We start from the raw sequence: 17386 nt of genomic DNA on the forward strand, positions 1-17386 counted from the left end.
GCAAAAAAAAGGGAAGGTTGACAGCTATGGCCAAGATCATGATGATGGAGGGACTCTTTATCTTAATGTTCTATTTTGGCTCATTTCTTGATGTGCTAGCTTTCAACTTGCAGAGCTTATGGGATGATGCTGATGCTGAGAGCCAGTGTGGTGTAACGGTCTGTTATCATGTAGGATAACATGAGAGGATAGCATGATAGTAGGGAGACTGGTGTCCAAAATCCCAACTCGGCCACACGGAAATCACACGCTGGGTGACTTTGCTCGGGCCAGTAACCAGCCCAACCCACCTCGCAAGGCTGTTGTGAGGATTAAATGAGAGCGAACCGTGTGGCCCACCTTGAATCCCATGGAGGAAAAAATGGGATATAAATGCAAGGGATAATACTGGTAATGAGCCCCTCTCGCCCCGCCCTTGTTCGCTGCTTCTCCCCCTCAGGCCTGCCTTCCTAAACAATCGCCGCCTCCCCTTGGCCCCGCCCCTTTCCCTCCCTCGCGCCGCGCCTTCCTCCCCTCCCTCACAACGACCGCTCCCGTCACCCGGGGCAACGGCTTTGAGGCGGGAGGGGGCGGGCGGTGACGGCGACAGAGGCGCGGGGCGGCGAGGGGACTGTGAGCGCAGCGGAGCCCCACCCACCTCCCGGAGCAGCGCCAGCGCCGCCGCTCAACCCCCTGGTCCGTCCGTCGGTGTGCCCTCGTCGCCGTGTTCCCCTCCTTCCCTCTCTGGGTCCCGCGTGGGGGACTGGCAGGCGGCGGAGGAGGAGGCTGCTGAGGCGGGTCACAAGACTTGCGGGGGGAGGAGGAAGGGGCACGAGGAACGCCAAAAGGAGGCCTTATTATGGGGTGAGTCCGAGGGGGCCAGAGGAGGGGAACGGGCGGAGGACCCGGGCCGACACTGGAGCCACGCCACGGGGACAGTGAGGGAAAGCAAGGCGAGGCGAGGCACCTCTGAGCGCGTGCAGAGCGCTCCCACAAAGTAACTGGAACTCTTACTCTGCCCCGAGTGTTTCCCAAACTTAGGTCACCATCTGTCTTTGGACTACAACTCCCAGCATCCCTAGCTAGCAGGACCAGTGGTCAGGGATGATGGGGATTGTAGTTCAAAAACAGCTGGAGACCCAAGTTTGGAAAACACTGGTCCAGCCCAACCTTTCTCAACCTTGGGTCCACAGATGTTGTTGGACTACAACACCCAGCATTCTTAGCCAGCAAGACCAATGGGCAAGGATGAGGGGAGTTGTAGTACAACATCTGTGGACCTAAGGTTGAGAAAGGTTGGGCTAGCCCAGTGTTTCCCAAATTCGGGTCTCCAGCTGTTTTTGAACTGCAGTTCTCATCATCCCTGACCACTGTTTCTGCAAGCTAGGGATGGTGGGAGTTGTAGTCCAAAAACAGCTGGAGATCCAAGTTTGGGAAACACTGGGCTAGCCATACACAACTGGGATTTTTAAAAAGAAGGGTGCTCCTGACCAGCCCCAATGTCTTCCCATAGGTAACTGGTGCTTTAAGACAAGGGTGCCCCTGACTGTGCACAGTCACTGCCTTCCACCCTCCTGCAGTTACTGGGACATGTCAGCATGTTCTGAAATGAGGGGCATGGTTGCTGTGAGAACACTTAGCTTGTTTTCTGAACAGCAGTGTAACTGAGGGAGGAATAGTCTTCTAAAAGAATATGAAATGGTATTAAATTATGAGAAGGAAGAACGTAAGGGGGAAGTAGGGAAAGACAGGTGAAGCTAAGGGTGAAGACAGCAATTCATTATACTGCAGGGTACTCAACGTTTTTGGGCCTGAGTATATTTGGAAATGGAAGAAACTCTCATGGGCACCACAAGCTACCCATTTCACATAAGAACTGTCAGTGCTCAGACCCTGCTCCCTGTCCAATCCAGGCAAAACATCCCCAAAACTAATAAAACACTTTGCAGACCCAAGCATTATGTAAGGTGGTGAAAATTTTAATGCTCTTCTCTTCATTGAAGACAAATGCCTAGCAATGCAGTCTTTTCACTGGACTTTAGGAAACAGGTTTCCATCACACTTTAGAACTGATGTCTGCTTTCATTCTAAGGCAGGGGTGGACAACCTTACTGTTCCTCAGGGGCACATGTAGCTGATGGGCGATACTCGGGGAACTTGTGCCAGTTTGTGTGGCTAGTCCAGTCTTGGCAGTGGGCTGGAGCATTAACATCCACACACCCAACTTACACCCACATCAAACCACAGGATTTTTTTGGAAGATGGGGACAAAGTAATACAGTCGTAGCTTGGATCCCAAACGCCTTGTGAGTTGAACGTTTTGGCTCCCAAACTCCGCAAACACGGAAGTGAGTGTTCTGGTTTGTGAATGTTCTTTGGAACCCGAATATCCGAAGGGGCTTCCACGGCTTCTGATTGGCTGCAGAAGCTTCCTGCAGCCAATCGGAAGCCACGCCTTGGTTTCTGAGCGTTTTGGAAGTTGAACGGACTTTCAGAACAGATTCTGTTTTACTTCCGAGGTACCACTGTATAGGGATGATATCTGTAAATAAACCCCCATTTCTTTGATCTATTTGAAGCATCTTGGGCTACTGGGTGTAGTCTTTCTGAGGGAAAGGTCCCAGTTAATTAGTATAATGTGCCACCAGTGTGGAGAGCTTGCTGCCAGATTGCTCAAGGTCGGCAACCTAAGGCCCATGGGCCGGAAGCGGCCCACAAAGGCTGTTTAACAGGCCCACGAGCCGGCCACTTGGCAAGTCCCTGCGCGCTGTGCTAAACCGACGCGGTGCGGGGACTCTCTTCCATGGCTCCGGAAATCGCTTCTGCGCATGCGCAGATGCCGGAAATAGCGTCTGCGCAGGCGTGATTTTCGGCCTCTTGGCATGTGCAGAAGCGATTTCTGGCACCACAGGCATGCACAGACATGATTTCTTGCATTGCACCGGCCTGGCCCACGGAGGATCTCCACAGGAGTGATCCGACACATGCCCGGTAAGCCTTGCTGACCCCTGCTCAAGGTCGTAGAAATGGTGCAAAAATGAACTTTGTAGTAGCAGCTGGATAGTTTTCCAGTATGTACGTTATCTATTGTTGGGAAAACTAGGCCCTAGGCTGTGATTGGCAAAAATCTGCCTTGTAACCAGGCTTTTTGGTATTAAAAAGTAGCCTTTGATTTATTTGGGGGGGGGCCCATTCAGATGAAGGATTGTGTTGCAACGACCTGGATGTAGCTTGCTGGTGGGATCTGTGACTACGGGGTTGGTGGTAGGGTGAGGCAAGCTAATGCTGTTCTTTTTGGTCTGTACCTGAATTCCCAAAAGTTTTTTTGTTTCTTAAATTGTAATTTTTAGTATGAAAAGGATTCTATTTTAGTCTTGTGGTCTCTTAATAAAGTATTTGTCTTTATCTATTGCTGTGGCTTCTTATGGTAGGCTTTTGTCTAAATCTGGCACCTGGTTTTCACTACTGAGTAATTTGTGAGTTTGGGGCTTGGAGAACAAGGAGTGGATATTTGGCTCTTGGCTAGATGAATTCCAAGGGCTCCAAAAAGAAATCTGAGTGTCCCCTGACTTAGATTTGGAAAACTTTTCAGGAGTGGAGGCTGGGCAGGATTGATTTTCCCTGGGCATCATTCAGCTTGGCTGCAGAGTTGAGAAATTAGCCCTGGGTTGAGAGGTATAATACCTGCTCCTAGAAGGGGTGAGATAGGAATAAGGAATGCTTACCATCATAGCTCCAATCTCAAAACAAAATTTTATTCAATCCCTTCTTTATCATACAAGTCTAGAAATAATGTAGGTGCTGTGATCCAGAGCTGCTATGCAGTTCCTGAGTCAGCAGGACTTTTGTAAGACGGGGTAAAAAAGCATGTCCTTGTATTCTGTTAAAGGATTTTAGAGGTAAAATTATTTGTTATCACCCAGCAACAGCTGATCAGTAAAAAAAGAAACATACCAATTTTGTTTCATTCATGCTATTATAAAATAAATTGTCTAACTGCAGTATTATTATTTTGTTTTAAAAAATCCTTAAAACACAGGCAGAGCGCGTGTAACCTACAGAGTCAGCAAGTGTAATGACTTCCTCTGAACAGAAGCAAAATGAAACAGAGTCTGAAAGAGTCGCTGGAAATACAAGAATTGTGGAAACAGAATTGCGCTGCACCTACCCAAATGAGAGGCGGGAGAGGAATCAGATTTACTCCCTTCTAAGCATCAGTAACAGCATAAATGAACAAGAGGAAAGGTCCTTGGATTGTACTAATGGAACAGGATGGGAGGAAGCTGTGAGTAAGAATTTTATGTTGTGAACATTTATACTCTCAGTCACAAATTATCCATTGAAAAGAATCTGCTATAATATAGTGTCGTTTATAAATGGGCACCACTTGTCTCCTAGGGGCTGGTTCAAATGTAGTATCAGTTGAAGCATCTTGTGTTCAAATGTGCATTCTGATGAATATAAGAATTATATCCTTCGTTTCAAATCCATCAGGTGATACCGTTGCAGAAGTCTTTAGTTATGCAGGTCTCTCTTGCTGAATTTTTTCAATATAAATGTTGCAGCTGTGGATGCATGCACCTTCCCTCACCTTAAGTTGCAATACTACCTATGGCCCTGCCTAGACAGAGTTAGCTTTGCCTTGTCCATATATGCTGCGGAAAATCCAAGTCTGACTACTCTAGTGGACTTGGAGAGGCCTTTGGAAACTATTTGTTATCTTCAATTACTTCAGAATATGGCAACCAAACTGTTGACTGGAACAAGCCACTTGGAATGTGGCTTGCCAATTTTCTGTGGCTTCTAATTTGGTTCCAAGGATTTTCCAAGATACTGGTTGTGACAGGTTTTAACATATAAAGTCTCATATAGCTTCGGACCAGAGTATCTGAAAGCTTGACTGCTCTTATATGAACCTGCTTGATTTTTAAGACATTCATCAGGGGCCTTGCTTTGGGTGCTTCCACTTTCAGATGGAAAGTGGGTGGCAATCAGATAGTAGTATCCTGGTTTTGGAAGATTTTCTCCAGGGACAAATTGACTAGCACCTACTCTTAGCCTTTAGAATGAGGTTGATACAACTGTATTCTCCTGAATTTTTAATTGTTTTAACACTTCCTTTGCTGCTGGGTACGTTTGTTGACATTCTTATGGTTTGTATTGTAGTTCTTAAACTTTCTTAGCTGCTTAGAAAGTTTATATACTCAAATGTGAGATAAAATTATTTTAAAGAAAATATTTAAAAACAAAACTCTTGTGACACGTTAAGTCCATTTAGCGTGATAAAAACATCTGGGAGATAGACCAAGCTTTAATCCATAAAAACCTATGCCTTGATAAACGTGTTAATCTTTAAGGAATGGCAAGAATCTTGTTGATCTATTTACAAAGGAATTAATAAAAATAAATTATAGGTATTAATAATTTCACCCTGTCCAGACTAAAATCAGTGGTGTTGGGTTCCAAAATTTACATAAAAGATAATCCTTAAATTAGACAATGCTTTTGATGAAATTATTATAATGATAGTATTTGTGATTTGGTTCAGGTTAGTATATGTAGCAATAATTTAATTCTTTGCTCAGGGTACTCTACACTTTCCCATTATATGTCATTTTAAAGATGTGCTGCTGGTGCTTTGCATGGAAAGAAGTCAGCCTGCATTTACTGGGGCTTATGCCCAAGTACGTAAGTCTTCATATGACTGCAGTTAATTGTGTAATTACTTTTACAGTTTTCTTGTATTTTGGATTGTGAAGCAAATGTCAAAGCTTTTCTTCCTACTGCCATGCCATTGTTACTCTATTTTTAGGCTCATGTTTACTACATTTTTTGAGCTCTGCTTTGTGTCCTGATTTCTGTATCTAATTAAGAAGCCCTGTGGTTATGTCCACATGGTACTTATTTTTAGGGCTGCAATCATGCCAGTGGCTTCATCCAGAGTCCATCTTTTCCTTGTATACATGCTTTGCATTTCCTAGTTTATAAAACCTTGCAAGTGTTGGGGGAAGAGAATGACCAGCAAGGTCTAGTGATGCTTTCTTGTGAGAGGGAGCAATCCGAGCCACCTCGAAGGAAGCAGATATGTACCTTCTCTTAACCTGCAGGCTGTTCCATCTATTGGTTGCTAATTTCTCATTTGTGAATAAAAGTTATCTAGCAGGTAATTATCACAACCCTGATTGCAACCCTGCTATTTTTCCTAAATTTCTCAGCAGGTTTTGTTACCATCAGTTATGATATTATTCTGGTGTATATTTCCTGGGACATTGTGCTTCAGTTCCTATGTGGAGATCCATTTTCAGAATGTGGTGCTGAGAGATTATCACTAATGTATTATGCAGGGATTTATTTTGTCTCTTATGCTGTTTAGAATCTCTTCTGTTTGAAAATCCTGAGGTCCTTTGGGATCCTGGAGTAAGGTGCCATCCGTATGCTGCTGACATTTTCTTGTAAAATTCAGAAGTGCTGGTGGATAAGATGAACTGATGTCTGAAATGAGTAATAATAATAATAATAATAATAATAATAATAATTTTATTATTTATACCCTGTCCATCTGGCTGGGTTGCATGAACTGGATGCATGCTAACTAACTGAAGCTCAATCCAGACAAGATGGAGGTACTGATTATAATTGGTTTATAAGTGGTTTAGCTTGATACGTTGAGTCTATTTTGGGTGGTTTTGCATTTCCTTGAAGAATTAAGTGCAGAGCTTGGAGATTTGTTTAGATCTGTTCTTATATCTGGATGCCCAAGTGAGATGTTGCATGAAGCACTTTCTGCCAGTTTCAGCTGCTATGCCAGTTTTCACCCCTCCTCTTGATGACTCTCTTATGTTAAGCTAATGCAATGTCCTCATAGAATCATAGAATTGTAGTGTTGGAAGGGACCCTGAGGATCATCTAGTCCAACCCCTTACAAAGCAGGAATATGCAGCTGTCCCATAAGGGGATCGAACCTGAAACCTTGGCATTATCATGCTCTAATCAACTGACCTATCCAGACTCAGATGGAAAGGGATGCCTTAGAAGACAACTGAGAAGCCACAACTAGCTGCCTGAATGCTGAGATTCTCTTCAGAGACCCTTCTCTGGGTGTCCTTTGCCTGTTTTATATCCTACTTTTCGAGGCAAAAGACATTTTTAAAACAGCTTACAATGTAGCAGAGCAAGTATAACAATTTCAAAACAATAAAAATTCAGTTCTATTAACTAAGATTCTAGTTAGGAGATAATGCATCCTGATTCAGAGCAAAAAAATTGGACTGGATCATCTCTGAAGGAGTTTGCCATAGTGTGGTCTGGTTTTGTCATAATCAGGAATGTGGCAGTAGGCTACTCTGCAGTGGTTGTCTGTCATGGGCATGAGGATGTAGTTTACATTACTCCAGTAGACCAGGAATTATTGACCAAACAGCAAAGCTGTCCTTGAAGAACACTTTCACATAGTCAGGAGTGCATGATCCAGCTTTCCCTCTTGTAATCCTCGGGCTCATAACAGGCACCACTGGAGAAGTTACTGTGGAAGGCATTTATGCTGACAGAGTAGTAGGTGGCAGCTTTCAGAACCATAAGTGTTCCAAGAAGCAAAGCTAACATAACCTAAGGGTTTGTTTACAAGAGCTCAGCCTGGCTGCTGTGATGGTACCTATTTTGGCTCTTGTATGGTACATAGGACTCCATGCTAGCAATGCCACCATACTTCAGTGTTTTGCGTGGCACAGATTATTCAGACTTTTTTTGCTTTGGGTGAAGTTCTTTCTAGTTATGACTGTCTTTACAGGTAGACCAATCAGATTTCTGGACACCAAGTACAGGGCCTTTTCAGTGATAGTCCTGCATCTTTGGATCTCCCTCCCATAAGAACTTAATTGGCCTCCTGCTTCAGAGTTTTAAATGGGCCTTAAAGAGGTTTTTTGGTTGTTGTGTGCAACTTTTTGGGGATGGTGTTGCTGGCTTTTGTTTCATGTGCTCTATTCTGTTTTTGTTTATATTAATTGTGGTGTGGTTTTATGATACTGGTTTAAATGTGATGGTACACTGCCTTAGGAGGACTTGTCCTTAAAACTGAATTGAAAATAACTTGTGAGTTTACTGTAAGGTGCTCTGAGAAGTTCATGGTAGATATAATATTCACTATTTTTTAAAAAAACCCTGAAAGGATTGATCAGAACACTTGTTGTGCCAGGGTGAGATTACGCAGCCTTCACAGCTGACTTCCTACTACTGGCAATGGGGCTGTTCTGGAGAAAAGCAACTTGTGTTTTCTAGAGGTAAAGCACCTCCAGTTGTGCACTGAAGTATAGTATAGTATAGTATAGTATAGTATAGTATAGTATAGTATAGTATAGTGTGTCTGTGGAGCATTGAAGTACAGATAATTGCTTTAGCCCATTGTCTGCTTTTAAAAAAAGCAAGTCTCTTCCTTTCTTCTATAAAATATTTTATACTTTCTATTACTTAAAAAAATAAATTCAGTACTGAGGCTAGAATCCCATTGTCCCTAGGAGGGTGTGCCAGGGGGCCATTGGATGTTTCAAATCTCCAAGTTGAGGGTGGAGAACCTCATAAGGCCTCTTCCAGCCACTGTGGAAGTCACTGTGGCCATTTGTCTTACCAATGTCAGAGTTCAAATGTTGGTTGGAGCAAAGAAAGGGGTTGGTTTGGATCTAAATCCTTTCCATATCCCTGACTCCATCCCTGCCCAATAAATAAATTGAGATAAATAAATGTCAGCCTTGGAACTGACATATGTATTTTCCTTTCTACTGGAAACATTAGGAAAGAAATAATAAAAACTTAGAAGGCAAGCACTTAGAAAGGACAAATAAAAAAGAGCACCACTCTTTCCACCTCTTTGTTTTGCTACCATGTGCCCAGTAAAATGTCTTTGAGTTATTCAAATCCTCTGCCTTCTGCTGTCCCATTGGTAGGAATGCTGTGTTAGTGAAGAGCTCTAAAGAAAGCATTAAGAACATGAATAATAGCTTTTGGTCCTCCCATTTGAGACTAAAAATTAGCCGTAATATGATATGCACAGCTTTGTTATTTAAGTAGACTGGTATGAAACAAAAGTCGGGAGTTGACTTGTGCTGGACCTTCTTGTTCAGTACTAAACTATGACTCATTTAAGGTTTGCTCAACAGTCTTATCTGACTTTCTTGATAATGGGGCACTATTTTAAAATGGTCTAGGAACCTCATTTCAATTACACTTTTTTTTGAGCAGATAATATCTTTTCCTGCATATTGGTCCACAGTTAAAATTAGCAAGAGATTACCAGTAAATCTAGTTGCTCCGCTGCTTAAAATACTAACTTATATTCACATCATTTTGCTCTCAGGTCCAAGGCTGGGGCAAAACAGCCCCATTTGCTTATCTTCAGCTACAGAAGAAAGCTAGAAAAGCAAAGACAAGTGAGTCTGTCAGTGGATGCCAGTCTGTCAGTGGATGCCTTTACTGCTTAGATCTGAATCAAGTTATTGACAAAAGTTTGGAACAAGACCCCAAGGGTACAGAACCATTGAAAACTGATTTCAAATTAAGTACATGTGCTGCCACAGATCGTATTCCAGAAAAACAACAGACTCTGCTTTTACAGAGTGCAACCATAGACTATTCAGCAACAGAAGACTCTAAAAAGGAAAACTGTTATGGCAAAATATATACTGGTCAGACATCCCAAGGAGAAAAGAAAAAAGTGTCCTTAAAGGATGCTCAAGCTACTTTAAGTGAAAGGAGATTTTTTCTAATGAAAGAGAGTCCTCTCTTCCAAGGAGAAAAGAGAACAGTGCCAATAAAGGAGTATAGTATACTGACTACAGGAAAACCCAAAACTCTAGAAACTGTGAAATACAAAGACACAAAAGGCTACGAGCCTCCCATATGTAATCATGTTGGCACTGAAACTGCTACTGTTAAGCCATCATTAGTACTACCACCTCTGAAAGATGCAACTCTCAAAACCACCCTGGATCCTTCAGCAAAGAAAAGCAAGACTGTTACTTCCCAGGCAAGTGAAAAATCATTCCATGCTATTTCCGAGACAAGTTGCTGTGGTCAGGTTTTTAAAACCAAAGAGCAAAAGAGTGAAAAAAGAATAGACACAATGTATAATGCAGTGAAGGAGCAAATAAAAATGCATGAAATAGCCTCTTTTGACTCAAGGCTTTCCAAGACTTCATTCATCTCAAGAAACCCAGATCGTTGCTACTGGCATTGTGCATTTGCACCAGATACAAAAATGGCAACCATGTCTAATTCAATTGCACTGCGAAGACACAATCATCTCAACAGCATGCATTTTCTGCATACAAAAGGAGCGCGAATCAACAAAGCTAATGAGATGCAAGACCCTTGCACCAGAAGCAGGAGTCACACTGGAACCAAACAAGGAAATGAGTCAAAAACACAGGAGATCCCTCTGCTTTCTGGACTATTCCCTTCCTTAACGGTCAGCCGTGTTGCAATAGCTGCATTGCCCTTTAGGCTGACCTGACTTTTTAAATTGTAGTTTCTTGTTGGGCTATTCATGGATTTGTTTGGAGCACTCTGTATAATGAGAAAAAATACTGAAAAGTCATTGTAAAGCAGACTGGGCAGATTTGTTAATTTGCATAGGTGCTATTTTGACTGCCACTCATTTCTGTACAAAATTAAAATACCAATTGATTACCTCTTACAATATGATAATGGTTTCAGTAGATCCTTAAATATGTTTAGTTGACCTAATAGAGTCTACAGTGTAGACTCAGGCTCTCAGAGATGAGCCTTAATGTGCATTGCCTGGATGATGCCCCCAGTTTGCTGAAAACTTTTTGTCTTTAAAAGTACTCCTAGCTAGTTCTTATTTAGAAAATTGGGCATAGTGTTTCAGTACTTCCAATCCCTACTGTATGTATGGTAAATGCAAGCTACTTCGGTCTGTTTTGTTCTTATTAGTCCTTTTGCTTGGGAAGGACCACTACAGAAGCACCATGACCTGTGTAGTTTGTCTTCTCAAGGAATACTTGAACTACTGCACCAAACTCAGAACAGATGGGCAAGGGATCAGATTTTGCCTAAATTAAGCCCGTACAATTTGGAAGTCATTGAGCCATACATAGCCACAATGCCTGTTTTTGCTCTCTGTCAAGGATGGCAATAGAAGGCTGTCAAATATCTGTCAGGCCAGACTAAGTTGCTCATGAGCTATATTTATCTCAATGAGTTGTACAGTTGTACAGGCCTAGACCAAGTGCTTCACCATATGGAACCTAGAAAAGTACCAAAAATTGTCTGCGTAGTCTCTGCCACAATGATGTACTATTTTCAAGCGCCCTCCAATTTGTGCAAAGCCTTAGCTGTTTTTAGATGTTGTAAAAAGTTTATTTTTAAAGTTTTCTTTTATGTTTAATGTTCAAACAATGTGTAGATAAGACTAAGGAAGCAAAGTTAATATTTAGTTATATTTGTGTGTTTAGAATTGACTGTATATACTTCTTGATTTGTTTATGTTAGCTAGGACTTGTCCCCCTCTGCAAAATTAGGTAACTCACATTGCTTTATAATCTAGATAGCTTCAATAAAATACTTTTCTGTATGCACAGTGACAGCATGTTCCTCAGTATTTCAATCCAAGAGATTTTCCTGTCAACATCTGCCATAATTATCCTACACCTTATCTGATGCATTTGGAGTAGCAGGAAGGTAATGACATTTCTGGATATCCAATTGCAAGAGTCCCAATGTCACTCACCCATGATTCATGGAATCCACTTATATTTGATCAACTGTACAGAAACTTGTTCAATTAGTTTTATTATAAAATCTTGCCAAATTCTTTTTAGTTTCAAACAAACAAGTTTGCACATAAACTGATCGTAGTCCTTGAACTAAATATTTTGAGTTCTTATGCAAAAAAAAGTCTGAGAGCTGAGTGGCCTTTTCCTTTTGGTTTTGGTAATGGTAGCAAAGGCTCTCATCAGGAATTCATGTGCATAAACCTCATGCAAGAACACAGTAGGCTAGTTGAAAAAATGAACTTCCTTTCTTGTTCTTAAAACAGGCATGAAATTATTTAAAGCAAAAGTGTTCAATAGCATGACCATTTTTTCAGGATTCATCAGTGCCTACAAAAAAGGGATTAAAACAGTGACTGACAGAAATGTTGTAACAAACATGCAATATATTTAAGAAACCACACCTGTTTCTACAAGTGTAGAGCAAAGATTTTTGAGGTGAATGACCAATTAAATGGTGTCGATTCCTCACCACACCCATTATAGGAGACAAAATTGCTTGAACCATTATAAACTGTTAATTTGAACTGCCTTTTCTTGGGTTGGCTGCTAGACTTAACCCTTCCTCTTGCTCCTACTACCACTTCTGTAGAAATGCTGGTTTTACTGAACACTGTTGAAGGGCTTCCTGCTACCCTCATTGCACATCACATTTACTGCTAAGAATTGTGAAACTCTGTGCTCCAGTTTAAAACAAAACAAAACAGGGCTTAAGCAAAGTTTTGGATAATGGATGGATACAAGCAGTCGTTTACAAAGTGGTTGCTTAGCCATGCTATAGCTGTAACCACTTGCTGAGTCAGTTACCTGTGTGATCCTGTTAGGCCAAGTGGATGAAAGTTTTACCTCTCATACAAAATACAGATATGTAGTTAAATGGTTGTCAGTCTTCACCTATGTAGACTTGTACCTTGTGAAATAATGGCTTTACAGAAAATAACATGTCATACTTAAGGACCAATTAATATGTGTTTTCATTTTTTCAAAATTACAAGCAGAATAAAAATGTCAATAAATTTTAATTCTTTGTGAGCATAAATAAACTTGAAGTTGCTTTTCTAATGATTCCATTGATGAGTGAACCAAAATAAATAGCAGCTACTTTTCAGCAAATCTAAAATGATTGATCTTGTTACTTACCAGCTAAACCAAGTTAGTGAACTGAAAAGCTATGCTTGATAGTACTTACAAGTCATGCTTCCTGATGCTGCAGTTAGGAAAGCTTCAAAAAGCAATTTGGCATTACAATGAACAAAGTATGAATTTTGTATTACTTAGTCGAGGGTGTGGTGTGGGGGGAAGGCTGTGGCCCTCCGGAGACAGCTGGACTCCAGTTCCCCTCCTTGAACACAGTGGGGCCCACTTCTGGGTAGCTATGTCCAGGGCCAGGCTGCATATTCCACTGATTTCAGTAGGAAAGATTTAAGCATGTTCAGAACGCTAACTGAAAATAAGTAGGGACTTTAAAAGTTTCTTAGCGTTGGTTGGGTCATGCCCTTTGTTTTAACTCCCCTTTTCTGCCCTGCACAAAGAGAACAGATGCCGCAATCCAATACTCAATGGTGCATGCTCCAAAATAAGTGTATATAGGATTACATACGTAAGTAAATGTGTGTAGCATTACATACTAACACAAGTGTGTATTGCTAACTAGCTTTTAAAATAGCATATATATTTAACAGTTTTTTTCTTAGTTCTGTGGACTTTGTCAATGATAACAGTGTGGAATTTAGCTGTGATTTCATTCTTTTTTAAAAAATTGTGGGGTTTTTTTTTAAAAAAAATCATACTATTGATTTTCTTTTAAACACTTGAGGGTTTTTTTTTTAAATCACCATTATATCAAATGTGGAAAAATAGGGGGATAACAGCATGGATAATGTACATCACAAAGAATGTGAGACTACAGCAGAATTTAATAATCATTTAGCTTTAAAAATATAGAGCCTTCTTTAGATACAAATAATCATTTGATTCCTCCCCACCCCCCGCAAATGCACCCCAAGACCCTCCTGAATTTATATCCATTTAAAAAAACTTGACTAGTTCTGTGGACACCCTACTGTGATTCTGTTATACCAGAATATTTTTGGGTGATTCTCCCGGGACTCCCACGCCGATGTATCCTTTTAAAAAAGGACTAAACCTGCTTTTACACTTTCGCCACTTTGGCAAGTGGCCCCCAGAGGGCTGACATTGGGTCTTTTTATAGGATTTCATTACTAACTTGGTTCAATAAATCATCACCAGCAGGACATATCCAATATAATATTTAGTGGAAAATTCTCATTTTTCAAATGCAAGTCCTAGAGAGCATGGAAAAGTTACCTAACATGACATTGAAAAGTTTAAGAAGAATTTGGCCAAAATTCACTACAAGTTTTGTATAGAGGTTTGGTGAAATTCATTATATTAAGTGTTTTTTGTGAAAGTGAAAGATTCACGTTTTTGGTGTGGCTGCAAGACTCTGAATTTAAAGGCACCATCTTTTCCCCTCCCTTCTTTCCTTCCAGGAACAAGGCTGGGGGAGAGCTACTCCTTTCACATGCTGTAAGATCCAAAAAGAGACCAAGAAACCAAGAGTAACCAAAACAGTCTCAAGCATCTCGCACCAGAATATGGTGCCTGCTAATAAGAAAAACATGGCCTGGGTAACACAGTTGGCAAGAGAGAGACAAAAAACAGACAGCAAATTTACTGAAGGAGAACCAGTTTCAAGCAACAAAAAGATTGAAGTTTCGTGCATCAAACCATACAACTATGTCCCAATGATGACAGCCCATGCCGAGGGAGACAGAAAGAGAGGGAAATTAGATTCTATCCAAACATTCCTAGGTGAAAAAAGGAGCTTGCCAATAAAGGAATATGAAATCAAGTACTCACAACGGCAGACAGAACCTGACATCCTGAAATATAATGAGATTGGTCTGCCCAGAGTAATCCACGGCAATCCTCCTAACAGCTTGAGCTGTATAACCTTAAATGCATTTTTGGTTTTCAGACCAGACGAAGGCAATGTAATCAATTTGCATCTGGAGCCTCCTTCAAAGCATGAAGCAACGGCAGTCAAGAGAACTGAGGAAGAGGACAGCACGGACGCAGTCTCCTATAGCCACGTAATTAAAAAAGTAAAGCAGAAGAGTGAAAAAAAAGTTGGTATGAATAATACGGTGAAAAAGCAAATACAAAAATCATGTATCGCCCTTTGACTTGTCCATGGTACTCAGCTATTTTGTCTCGCTTCAAAGCTGTTTGACTTTTTCCTTTGCACTGAATTAAGATTACATTCAAGCTATTTTCCATTCCAAATCATTGCTATTCTAAATGCAATACGAACACCTGCATGGTTTGTGCTGCCCTTGTAAAATTGTGATAGTAGCAAGGGCAATTGCTTTAATTCAGCAGGACTGATCATCTCAATTAATTGGTGTTGACTAATTTTAAACCAGTGAGGCCAAAGAGCTGGGATTTAAGGGGTACTCTTGGTTTCTGAGGCTATTTTGGTTCTAGTAGGTTGCTATAATTGAGAATGACTATATATTAAGGTGGTTATTCTTTCTCCCAATATCTGGAGCCCCAAAGCACCATGGGTGGTTTTCACTTGGCACACCTGGCCTTCCCAACTGCCCCTTTGAGTGGTAGCACAAACAGCCAGAGAAGCTCATCCCATTGAGAAGCCCTCCAGAGCACACTCCTCTGGCCCCAGGATAAGAACAGCTGCCACCAGAAGGAAATCCCTCCATTCCCTATGAATGAAAGCTTTTTGCAAGACCCAAATGTTACAGGGATACTGAAATTACTGTCTCTGCAGCAGGTCAAGGAACCATGAAGCCAATCTTACAACAATGGATGCCAGTTTTGTAAAGCAAGGATGCCTTGATTAGTTTTGATTGATACAGCACATCAGTTACAATTGTGCCAACCCTCCCAATTTCCTCAAAAAATTTGGAAAACCAGGACCAAATCATGGGACATAGGAATTGCTGCAGTACAATAATAAGGGACAATATTTTGAGTCCAACACAATTCAGCATTTAGGGTTTGGGGGAGAAAGAAACCTATTTACAGGTAGTTTTCACAGGTTTATGGAGGGAACCAGTGAATTTGCTGTGTTTTAAATATTGCAAATTTGGATGTTACAATATATTATTATAATTAAATAAAAATGCAATATATTAAGACTGCAGACAGGGCACTGAATATTAGTGCTGTAAGGTTGCAGATTAGAATTGCAATCAAGCACAATCCAAAATACTTTTTTTGCAACACTGGGACAATGGTATTTTGAATGTCAGCTTATATCCTAAAACTAATTTGCCGAGAATAGGGAGCCTTAGCATTAGAAATCTGGCTGGTTATGAAAATATAATTCTATTAATCCTTCGTGATTCTTCAGTTAGAAGAGTTATTCCCCAACTCCTGTGTTTGTTTGTTTTTTAAAAAGCTTATAGTGGAATAATTATTTCCCTCCTCACCCCAAACATAGGTCTATTGTGTGGCAGTATAGTTGTGCCAGGTGTGCCTACCTGAGATGCCGAAGAGCTTCCTTCCTACTGATGAGTAAAAAGCCCTCCCTGCTCAATGCCTACTGCATTTTATAGACTTTAAAAATAATATTCTTATAATGTGGAATTTTCCTTTACAGTAAACATGGCCTAATATAGTACACAAACTTTTTTTTTTAAAAAATCACCAATTAAGTTAGGATACATCAAGTACAGCCTTCAAACTATAATTATTCTCTTAGCATGGCAGCAAAATCTTATAATTATTTGGAGGCTTAGTTCTAAGAGGTATGATAACCACACATTAAAATGAGCAGCCTTTTCCTTTTACATGACCTCTAAGAACCTTCATGGGTTTGGTGTTTGTCCTTTAATAAATGGCGCTTTGAAACACAGGGCTTATCCACACTTCCTCTTGCCCTGCTGCTTTCCCCTAGTGAAAACCCGCTCCTCAGCACTTGGAGCAAACAGCAATTTGGGTCCCGTCCCCCCCCCCCCGATTGCCATTTGTTCCAAGCTAAAGAGCTGGTTTCCCCTTGAAAGCGAGCATGGCAAGGGGAAAGCCACTTGGACCTGAGCTTTCTAGGTGTGGCACAAACAGAAGTGTGGATGAACCCCAAGGCTTCACAGAGGAGTCTGCAGAACTTTTTGATGTGTTCCAATTACAGTTCTTGCTGCCTATAAAGAGGCTAAAATAAAGACTCTTTATTTTAGTGTAGACTATTAAGTAGTTTGGTGAAATAACCAGAATTGCACATAGAGGAGTCAGTCTTTGAAATGTTCTCTTTGGTCATATTGTTAATTTTTTTTGGAAAAAATTCTTACCCCCAAATGCCTCTATCAAAAAACATGACTGCCACCTGTTGGCAAATGTACCAGTCCCTTGTCATCCCTTCCAACATTTGAAGCTGCTTTGAAGGTCTTGGGGGGAGGGGGAGGGGGATGAATAAGAGACGGAGCACTTCCTTGCTGCCTTAAGACAGATGTGAGCGCCACCTTTTTTTGATGCCCCCCCAATACCATAGCCCCACTGAACAAAACAGCTTCAAGCAGGCATTTGTACACATGTGGTCAAGGCACAGAGGCCAAGGCACTCCTTCAGAGTGCCCTTGTAGGCCC

At 41.2% G+C, this 17386-nt stretch overlaps 1 protein-coding gene across 2 annotated transcripts; it reads left to right on the plus strand.

The window, feature by feature from the left end:
• The first annotated feature begins 581 nt into the window (after window positions 1-581).
• Window positions 582-15057, plus strand: LOC308482906 (uncharacterized protein C16orf46 homolog). Of its 2 annotated transcripts, none has more exons than XM_081016403.1 (4): window positions 582-843; window positions 4019-4264; window positions 9326-10435; window positions 14276-15057. In XM_081016403.1, exons 2-4 carry the CDS (start codon window positions 4055-4057, stop codon window positions 14969-14971), a joined length of 2016 nt encoding a protein of 671 aa, XP_080872529.1. In that variant the 5' UTR covers window positions 582-843; window positions 4019-4054; the 3' UTR covers window positions 14972-15057. The 2 variants fall into 2 exon arrangements, with proteins under 2 accessions (XP_080872529.1, XP_080872530.1); XM_081016404.1 differs by having other exon boundaries at window positions 9326-9994.
• The last annotated feature ends 2329 nt before the right edge of the window (window positions 15058-17386 follow it).

The sequence above is a fragment of the Podarcis pityusensis genome (genome assembly GCF_964106645.2).
Source record: "Podarcis pityusensis genome assembly, chromosome: 8".
Lineage (NCBI taxonomy): Eukaryota > Metazoa > Chordata > Lepidosauria > Squamata > Lacertidae > Podarcis > Podarcis pityusensis.

What these genes read in the sequence shown, in the direction of transcription:
- LOC308482906 (XM_081016403.1), top strand. Translation starts at nt 4,055, where the DNA reads ATGACTTCCTCTGAACAGAAGCAAAATGAAACAGAGTCTGAAAGAGTC. An exon ending in GAACAGGATGGGAGGAAGCT is followed by an intron (nt 4,265 to 9,325) that starts GTGAGTAAGAAT and finishes TTTTGCTCTCAG; the next exon opens with GTCCAAGGCTGGGGCAAAAC. An exon ending in GACTATTCCCTTCCTTAACG is followed by an intron (nt 10,436 to 14,275) that starts GTCAGCCGTGTT and finishes CTTTCCTTCCAG; the next exon opens with GAACAAGGCTGGGGGAGAGC.